This window comes from Pseudoliparis swirei, chromosome 6 (genome assembly GCF_029220125.1).
Source record: "Pseudoliparis swirei isolate HS2019 ecotype Mariana Trench chromosome 6, NWPU_hadal_v1, whole genome shotgun sequence".
Classification (NCBI taxonomy): Eukaryota; Metazoa; Chordata; class Actinopteri; order Perciformes; family Liparidae; genus Pseudoliparis; species Pseudoliparis swirei.
In genome coordinates this window covers 10,236,561-10,247,168 of record NC_079393.1, presented here as the reverse complement: position 1 = coordinate 10,247,168, position 10,608 = coordinate 10,236,561, and the positions used below count along the sequence as shown (strand labels likewise).

Sequence of the window (10,608 nt, the reverse complement as noted above, 5' to 3'; positions counted from 1 at the left end):
ACTTTGTGGACTCTCAAAGTCTGTGAAATACACACCAATTTCCTGTCTGACCCTGACCTCTGACCCTCCTGCAAAGGGGCCAAATGAAACGAGCAGAGGACAGAGGTAGACATTAATAATGTGAATGATACTGCAGATATTCTAAGAGATGGAGGGAGGTTGGTGGGAGGAGGAGGAGGAGGAGGAAGACAGGCCGGCACCATACAGCTGACAATTGTGTGAAACAGATGCTGCTGCTACTTCCTCCTGATCTAAATGTGCTGACTGGTGAATAGTTGAAGGGCGATACTACTTAAACATAAATAGATTAAAATGCTTAAATTACATTATGCACTCAGGGTGCTTAAGTATGCATGTAGACATATTTCCATGATACACTTTAATCCAATGAGACCGAGCAGCCACACACACACACACACAGACAGATGTGATATTTGGTTTTTATCACATTGGATTTTATCAGTGCTGGCCGACGGGCAGACACGGAGATAGAGTCGCTCATGAAAGTCATGAGGCCTTTTTTAATGTGGAACAGTGGAGAGAAAATAGATTTGCCCGGGGAAAGGTGAGGGAAGAAATACGAGCATGCCATTGAACAATAGGCCCATCTCTACTTGTGTCTCAGATTTACATGGACCTTGCCAAGCCTGGCAGGTGACTGGGTGAGACTCCCCGCTCACCTGAGCTCACCAACGGTTGCCATGCCAACAGAAGATGTGGCCTCAAGACATAACGTCTGTGTGTGTGTGTGTGTGTGTGTGTGAATAGATTTGTGCCGACCCCTGGTAGTGTAGTGTCAGTCTTATGGAGTTCACGTAATACATGCTGTGCTGCATCCTTAAGAAGACACATACTGTAGTTTAATGTTCGGCTGAACAGATCAACATTATGTTGGCTTTGTCCCCTCTGAAGTGATTATTGGATTCAAATATTCAGAGTGTTTAGTATTATTGTTATATTTGTTGTTGTTGTAATCCAACCAGATCTAAAATGAAAAATGACAAAAACATGACACACTTCAGAAATAATTGTATTCTCAGATTCTACGGTGCTTTTTTATCATTCAAATGTTTGGGAGCTTATGAATGACTCATCAATTTAATTAAAGTGATATTTCACCAAAATAACAACTGACTCTTTATCTGTGGCATGTTTTCTTTTCAAAGAAAAATGTCACGCAAATAAAAGATAATGACTCTTTTCTTTTTGTTTTTTTCTTCTGGATTAAAAACTAAATACATTATTCGAGCCCACTGCAGGAGAAAAAAGGTTGTTCACCTATTTTCCAACTTATTTTTCAAATCCAAATAAAGACTGTCACCAGAAATGACATGTGAACCAAAATTGAAATTGTTACTATATTATTATGTTTCTTTACATTATTATTCACAAATAACGTGTGAATTCTTTACTTGAGCAAAGACAATTTGAAGCTACCTGGATTGGGAAATACAGTTGCAATTCGGTGAACAGTTTATCCAGAATGTGTTGGACTGTGGGAAGAAAAAATTGCCTTCAGGACAGTTATACGTGTGAAATGAAAGATTGCAGGATGAATAATTTCCAGAATATCGGGACACGATGTGACTGTAAAGTGGTTGTCTTGCTGGTTGAATATTATAAATCTAACATTTGACATGCTAAGCGACTCACATGAGTGGCTTTAACTGACCTTAACCCAGAAGGTAATGGTTGTCTCAAGGCAGTTTTAGAATGGAAGAATGCTAATTGAATCGGCTACCGTTCCCAACCCAAGAGCAACCGCAATCTGTGCCGCACAGCCACTATTACTGCCACAGGAAAAGAAGCAGAAAGAGAGCCTTTGATGCTTAGCGGTCAACATTGAGTTGCTGCAAAGTCTGAGCAACCAAAGACAAGGTCAACGGCCAATCAAAAAGCTAGCACTTAAGAAGAGGGACATTTTGTGGCATTAAGAAGGCAGTTTAAGTGGAAGGCTTGCTGTTCAAAAATCGTTGACCTTGGTCATTTCATGACATTCCACTTTCCACCCTGACAACAACGAGAGGTAAAAGCATGTAATCTGACAGGGAGGGCTGCAAATGACCCCCACAGACCCAACGTGCTGTACTGCTCCGTATGAATTAACTGGAGGAAGGCATTTCCTGCACGAACAAATGCAATTCATGGAAGACTAGTCTCAATCCATGGATAAGTCTATATTCCTTCTAATTAAATATTAATATCAAAATCAAATTGAACCCTCTATAACCTGACGTTCTACTCTTTTGTATGAGGATGTCTGTTTTAAAACCTTTGAAAGCCACAGTGGAAAGGGACAATATATTACAATAAATCAACGATTACTAGAGGCTTCCTGTCGTTGCCATTCAACGCCTTTTCAGCTGCAAGGCAAGGCCACATCCTCAGAGTCATTTATCACTGGACACCGCTGGTTGTCATTTGGGATTTTTTTCTTTGCATATCCCTCGGAGACACAAATACCTAATTGCATTTCACCACATCAGCTGGAAGGAGGTGGAGGTAATCTTCTCACGTGAAGACGTTTTGACACTTGGGCTGTTAACCTGAGGAGATGGGAGACTCAGTCCTAATTAGGAGAAGACCCTGACGCTTGAACTAGTGACGCTCCATTAGTAGCCAATGTAGCCGTCAATACTTCATCACATACTTTTGATTATATAATAATTATCTGGCACATTGTTCTCTGCCAACATACAATAAGCACTTAGCTTATAATGGTAGTCTGGACACGCTTTTAAGAGACAAGCAAAGTTTGAGAGACGACTGGATAGACAGGGAGAGGCGGATATAATTATCCAGACGTTAAAGCCCCTCCCCTCTCCGACATGCCTTCATGAGCCAGCTATGGAAGAGAAATTGAAAGCAACAGATTCTGACTACCTTTGGATTATGTGGCTGCTGGTGTGACATTGTTGCCATGGTTAACTGGTTCACTTGGGTGGATTTAAATCTCAGAAACGCCACATAAAAGTCTCTGGAGAGGAAGCAGACATTTGGGTGAAAAGTAGCTTTTAAATTGAGAATACATAATTGCAGGCGTTGATTAGACCTCGCTCTTTAAGAAGCTCTACCCCCTGAGCTTTCTGTTATTCAGTCAGAGTACATTTCCCACTGTCGATCCTGAGGGCCGTAAACTACTGAAAGAGCCAACAAGTGTGGATCCACCTTGATCATTGAACAGCTGTGACCTGAACCACTGGCATGCTGGGGCTCTACCAATCATTTATACGGGTTTATTATCAACACCACTGTGATCCCCCTCAATGACGTCAAACATACAGACCCTAGTCAGAATAAATGAGCCTTAGTTTGCAAACTGTAGCAATGTGAGGCTGACGGTAGTTTGTGCCAAAGGCAGTGTTTGTTGTCAGTAAAGCTCACACGCTGCGGGGCAGTGAGAGTTCAGTTAGCAAACCAACGGTTTGACACACAGGTGTTTCTATTTGAACGCAAACAGGAGGTATAAAGGAATCACGCAATGCAGGTTTTACTTTGCTTTTGAAACTTTGACCTTTATTACTGTAAAAACAATTTAAAAATGGAAACATTATCGATTATGTTTTTATTGTTTAGCCGTGTAAATGTCCATCTCATTTAAAAAGCAACTCATTTGTACTATGACAATCTTAAATGAAATTTTAAAATCATGGGAGAAAGAAAGGATATGCTGCTACTGTTTGGAATGCTACATGTATCGTGTGTAATGAGAGGAACGTATTGTGTGGTCCAGTACTATCAGGATATAAAAATCACATTTAGTAAAAGGTAGAGCAATATATGTAGTTTTTTAACTAGCATCCCCGAGAAATGCACATATTAACACATTTTGTAATGATTAAATGGTTTTCACATCTAAAAAAGCAGAGCACTTTCATGTATTCTGTACATTTCCATCACAACTGACATGCGAGCGATGCATGGTTCACGGCTCAAACAGATCACAGATGGCCAGGTGTGTTTTAGACACAGACAAGGCTGGGTACAGAGGGCCAGTAAAACTGTGCTTGTAGGAATGCATTAAAGCTAGACTGCCCCCTGGTGTCACATTGAAGAATGACAAAATGCCCTCCTCAAAGTCGAGGAACACTCCGACCCTCTGCAGCCCGTCGCCATCCAGAGGAACCGCCACCTTGTTATGCAGAGCTTCCACCTTCTTTCTGTCATAGGCCAGGCACCAGGAATACGAGTTGAAGCCCAGGCGAGAGTTGTCCTTCTGGCCTTTCCTCTCTATCTGACCCTCACACAGCCCCACCTTCCAACGGCCCTCGTCCACGGACACATTGACCTCCCAGTACCAGCAGCCCTCCTCCAGGGAACGGGAGGCCAGGACCTGTGGGAAAGAGCTGAATCGAGCGTCGTGATCCGTGTAGGCCTGCTGAGCTTCGCTGTAGGTCACCCTCCTGTTGTTATCAGACAGCTGCAGCTTGGGATGGGCAGTATCTGCATCCAATAGGGGGGCTGTACCATCTGTACACAGGAAAGGAAATTCAAGGATTTAGATGAGGCGATTGAGATTAATTAAATATACCACAATGTTATTAATTAGATGCGATTCATCAGTGAGTGGCAAGTAAAAAAATTAAAAAACACTTGTCTTACAGAGCAGTCGGTAGAGGTCCCTGTGTTTGCCTGGCACAGTGATGATGACCGTGTCCAGACGTCGCTCAGTCCAACTCTGCAGACATTTCAGCCGGGCCCGATCCACTTCCTCTGGAGCCTTGAAGTCGTCCACACAGCTCCCTACGTTACTAGTCCTGGTGAAGAAAAGCAAGAGTGGAGAGCATAAATACTTGAGACTATTAAACTTCACTATTCCTTAATGACAGACTGCAGTTGTTATTTGTAATATGCCCAGCAACATAAAATATCTATTTATTTTGATTTGTTTATAATATAAGTTGAGCATAACATTTAGCTTGTTAATAAAAATGTTATTAACATACTTAAATACTTGTATTCGAGTAGTTTCAAACAGAGTTGAAACCATTAAAAGGTTCAACTAAACAAAAACGTGTTTTCCCTACTTTCCTCTCGTTATTTCCAGCTATGCAGAAATTTTGGTTTTATTTTCCCCATGTTTTAATATATCCATCTTTGATAGATGGATTAGTAGATCATCTCAGCTGAGGGAAATAAGAGAATGTTTCCAGGACATTTGTGCGATATCGATTCCTTAAAAATGAGTCAACTGTATTCCAGGTTTTCCAGGAGGCATGTGAACCCTATAAAACTGTCTGTGGATATTCAGCTCTACAGGTCCACTGATTTTTTGTAGCTACACTTCTGTTGATGTTTTAAATGCAAGGATTGTTTCTGCAATGCCGTCAGCATCAGAAAATTTATTAAATTAGAATTCAAACAAATATTAAGATTGGAGGCCGAGACTGATCTTAAACCATACCACTGACTTCTGCATGGCTAAAGGAAAGTGAGAAAATATGGTTAAACCGATTGTTCAGGACATTATTATTTTCTTCAATAGAGGCTGTGACGCAAAAAATAGTTGGTAGACCACTTAGCTATTGATTGACATGTTAAACAAATAAACTCTTTACATACTTACAGTTGGGCTACCTTGTTGTATTCCTGTCATGTCAGAAAGAAGAAGAAAAAGATTCCTTGCGTTAGTGTTTATTCGTTCTTCAAGCAAAGTAGATTTTATATTTTACTTCTATTACCCTCTTATCCAACCCACCATAATGAAGACCTGGTTCTGAATGCGTTTGTCCCCTTTGGCATCAGCCAACCCCTCCAGGGTGTGGAGACCCTGCTGGATGGACTGCAGGGAGCTCCGGAGGAGGCTGAGTTTCTCCTCTAGTCCCCCAAGAACTCTCTTTTCCTCCTTGGTCACACACTGAAGAGCTGATTGCTCCTCGTGCTCCAGGGCCTCTCTGATGGTGTTGTACTGCTGCTGCACGCCTGCTCGAGCGTCGCTTAAAGCCACCTGCACGGACACAATGGGAATCAACGTCATGTAAAGCAATACTCTCAATTCCACTAAGGCTCTTCTCATTGCAGTTAGAGAAATCTGACTCAACCTCTGGGAAAGAAATGTGAAAATCCGAATTTAAGATTGAAGATGTTTTCTTAATTACGAGTAAAAACTATTTTAAATTGCTTCATTTGAGTGAGTTAATCATATCCGTTAACCCACAAAACTATAATATCAATACAATATGTTGTAGAGTGTAAATTCAACCCCTTTAAAACAATGAGGATAAGTTTCAACATCTGTAAAAAATATAAAATAATAATCTTGTAATTCTAAGCACCCTAAATGCCTGCATGATTTAGTGAGAACTATAGAGTCAAATCACTTACATTGAAGGTCTGTTTCTTCTGTGTGAGTTCAGTCACCCTGTTCTTCACTTCCTGTTCAGTCTCCTGCAGTTGCTTGATTTCTTCTTTTAGGTTCACCTGAGGAGGGGGTGGGGGGGGGTGACTTATTATTGGCATGGCTATATTTAAAGCCATCTCAACTTTGACTACAATCAATGTGTATTTACAGTCTATGAGGTGTTGTAAGGTCACTACTTACCCTGAGCTCTCTCTCTGCCTCCCTGATGCTGATGCAGGTGTGGTCGCGGTGCGAGCCAATGACAGTGCACACCGTACACACACACACTCCACACTGCCGACAGTAGATGCGGTTTATTTCCTGGTGCTCCTGGCACCTCCAGGGAGAGAAATCCTCTATGGGAGGAACCAAGGTATGATTCTGGAAGACAGGGGATTCCAGGTGGGGAAGCAGGTGCTCTTTACACATGGAAGCGCCGCACACCAGACAGGTCTTGACAGCGAACTGACACCTAGTATTAGGGCAATAATGGCAAGGAACAGGGCTGGCATTTTTGTTCTCTAACCCCGGGAAGATGCCAACACGACTTGGAAATCTTGGGGCATCGGCAGAGTGCTTGGTGGATATGAGGGGAGACTCGCTGCCATGATGTACAGGAGACTTACTTTTATCAGGAGTTAAAACTCCAGTAAAGGAATCAGAGTTGGCAGATGTGGCAGGTTTCATTGGCGATGCATGAATTCCTGTCACTTGTGTGTCTTTCTTTGGAGTTGCAGGAGCAAGTGCATCACAAATATCTACTTCGTTGGATGTGTCAGAGTCATCCACGGAGATCATTTCTGCTGATTGAGGCTGGTTCGGCTGCATTGAGATGTCTGGTGGCACATCACTTGCAGGCACTGCCTTGCTGTCAGAGTTGTCCATGGAGGACAGGCCATCCCCACCCTCAGACATTGTGGATCCTGGGGGCCATGCCTTCTTGGACGTCTGAACACTTGTCGACTGCCAGGGTTCATCCGACGAGGTAGGAGTCCCGGTATCATCGAGCTGCTCACGGGGAGACTCTCCAGTTGATCGTTTCGTGTCAGGTTGCTCCGAAATAGATGTGCTGGCTTTTCTCTTGCCGAGAAGTCGGCTGGAGAGGGAAGGCCTCTGCGACGTGGAATCAAATGTATTTTGTTTATCTTTTCCCGACGTTCCTTTAAAATAGAATACAAACAAAGCAAAACTGGTTTGAGGAAGGGTTGACTCAGCACTTTGAGCAATACTTCAAAAATACTTTATTCTGCACAACTAACTTCCATTTTGAGCAAGTAAAGCAAGCAGTGATCTAGCCTGTTTGTCTGTGCGCTAATATGTTGTTTTGTAAGCTTACAAGGAAAGCTGTCTCTGAGAACACGGCCTGTTATTACTGACTAACTAACTGATAGTAAAAACACATTATTCATGATATGTGTCCGATAGCTGATACTCTTAATACGGCCAGCATCAACACAGCAACAACAACTGGATATTGGATTGGTGCTACAATTGGTCTGAAGGAACCATGCCGAGTTATGCAACACAAAAAAGAAAAGAAAAGCTCATAAGCAAATATCTAGTCAGAAATTAATCCTCATTGACTATTTGCTTGAGAAAATCCACATTTTGAGAAGATTAGATTGAGCCTTTGACCTCTGAATCAGCAGCTAACTAATCAATCAGAACATTACAACCATTAGTTAGGTTAACTAAATAACACAATAGCATGTGCATTTATAAAGATGTGGTTTCAACTTCCTCTCTTTGCGTAACATAACACGTCACGGATGTGGCTCGATTGGCAGTTTCCGGTGAGGAAGTCAAAACTAATGGTTATATTTCCAGAGTGCCATAATTATTCATATTGAAATAGCTAGCTCACACTAGCTAAGCGACAACTTTAGGAAGCGTCAGCATTAGCAACTCATTTAAATATAAAAAAACGAACTATTTAACACGAACTTTTTCCTGTTCGGGACCAAGCAGTTTCAATATCTAACGATGGCTTACGTTAAAGTAACACAGCTGGAGGCGAGATACCACTACGGTCACGTTAGCTAGGTTAAGTTAGCTTCAGTTTAATACCTTCACTACACCCCCGACTTGCTTGTAGCATCAACTGTCACCTCACCTGCCGTGTCTGGAGGCTGAGCCCAGCGGCTGCTGGCGGACGACCGTTTGCTGTCAAACGGCAGGGTCTGGTACACCGTTTGACACCTCCACTCCGGACAGTGGTACGGGCCGGTCGGGGAAATGCTCCACAAGTCCCCGATACACCGTTCGCAGAACCGGTGGTTACATTTTAGGATGACGGGCTCCAGGGTCAGCTCGTTGCACAGAGGACACCTCGCCGGGGTGTCCAACGTCGCTCCCATTTTGTTTTTGCTGATGTTTAGTTCCTGTTTTCCGCGATATCGAGCAGCAGGGGCGGAGCTACATGTTTGAATCCCATCCCGCCCCGCCCCCCGGCAGTGCATGATTTAAAGGTACAGTCCGTGGAGTTGGAGACAAGGAATACATAAAAGAAAGGAGGGACAATGAGTCACGGATCTCACATTGATAGTATTCTACATGCAATTGATTGCAAGAGCATCATAGAGATCTTCATAGAGACATAGCCTATGTGTACGATCGGAGCACATTAATTGAAAATGCTGTCAAGTTGACGTAACATTAAAATGGAAATACACAGATAAAGTACAAGTATCAACAGTGCAATACTTGATTACATGTAGCCTAATCTTTACTCTGTTTGGAATATTTACACATAATAAAGTAAAAGTAGCAAAACCACATTTTTTAAAAACACTCGCACACACTTATCCACAAATCAATGTATCAATAATTACAGACTGAGTCAATTGTTCATTTCATTGCATGTGTTAGAGCTAGACAAGTCATGAATTATCATTATTAGAAGTGCAGAGATATTGGGGACCTTGAATACCTCCCAGCATAGCTTTGCCGGAGGTTGACCTGTGCGTGTCTAATCAGTGATAACCAGTGTTGGGAGTAACGCGTTACTGTAATTCCACTACTTTTAGCGGTAACGAGCGTGTAACGAAGTATTTTTTAAATCAACTAACGCAGTTACAGTTACTGAAATTTAAATGAGTTCGTTACTCGCGTTACTCTCTTTTGTGAAAAATGAACACTTGCAGACAAGAAGACAAGCTAGGCTACTTTAGCTGCTTCTGATCTGACATCGCAGGACCTTGGTGGCGCAATGATATTGTAACGTCTCGGACGTTATGTCACTGATGACACGGAGACGGGACGACGTTATTATTCCTCCCTTTATTGGGCATCCACCAACACAGACAGCGTGCTCCTCTCAGCTCAGCAGCTCGAACATCAACAACAACGGTACCCGTCAACCACCCGTAACTTCCGTTTTCCGACAGGTTAACCCCGCCTCCCCTCTACTCCGCCAATCACAGGCACGCCTCCCCTCTACTCCGCCAATCACAGGCACGCCCCCTCGACCAGCACGCACGGTGCCACACTGTGATTGACAGCCACTTCCAGTGTTGCCAGGTCCGCGGTTTTTGCCGCTGGTTGAATTTTTTGTCCGCTGGTTCGGGTAGACCTATTTTGCATGCAAATTACATGAATATCTTTAAATAAAAATCCATATTTTAAATGAAATAATATATTTATACCCAAATCCTACCAAACTGACTCCAGATCAGCACGTACACGCCTCACTAGCACCCCCCCCCTCAATTATATGCAGCACCTCAAGGCACCTTTGTTTTCTCTTTTAATTAGTGTTAATACTGTAGGCCAATCACTTTTATTTCATTGGGCCTAATGTAAAAAACACTGTTAAATGACTGAGACAGTTATTTTGTATTAAGTTAAGTATTAAAAGGGACTTTTGTACTACTGCTTGATTTGAAGGCCTGTTGCCCTGTTGATTGCAATAAATAGGTCTACAACATATGTTTATTGTGTTTGACTGTTCAGTACTGTTCATTACATTAAAAAAGCAGACATAAAAGTAACTTAAAAGTTACTTTCCCGAGTAACTAATTACTTTTGATATACAGTAACTAGTAAAGTAATTAAATTACTTTTAAAAGAAGTAACTAGTAACTATAACTAATTACTAATTTTCAGTAACTTGCCCAACACTGGTGATAACTGAACTCACCTGTATGGATGTGATGATCCTTTTTCCATAATAATGCTTTATATTATTTAAGGATAGTTGTTGAATAAATGTAGCTGAATAAAAAGTACGATACAGTAGTTGAGCAGTAAAAAGTCACACAAAGTTCAAG

At 42.1% G+C, this 10,608-nt stretch overlaps 1 protein-coding gene across 1 annotated transcript; it reads right to left on the bottom strand.

Annotated features, from left to right (window-relative positions):
• Positions 1-3,488: 3,488 nt before the first annotated feature.
• Positions 3,489-10,075, bottom strand: si:dkey-29p10.4 (E3 ubiquitin-protein ligase TRIM21). The gene is made up of 7 exons (XM_056417586.1): positions 8,454-10,075; positions 6,542-7,500; positions 6,325-6,420; positions 5,699-5,947; positions 5,567-5,589; positions 4,603-4,757; positions 3,489-4,470 (listed from the first exon to the last, which is right to left on the bottom strand). The coding sequence occupies exons 1-7, from the start codon at positions 8,797-8,799 to the stop codon at positions 3,926-3,928; spliced, it is 2,373 nt and encodes a 790-aa protein (XP_056273561.1). The 5' UTR covers positions 8,800-10,075; the 3' UTR covers positions 3,489-3,925.
• Between the last annotated feature and the right edge of the window lie 533 nt (positions 10,076-10,608).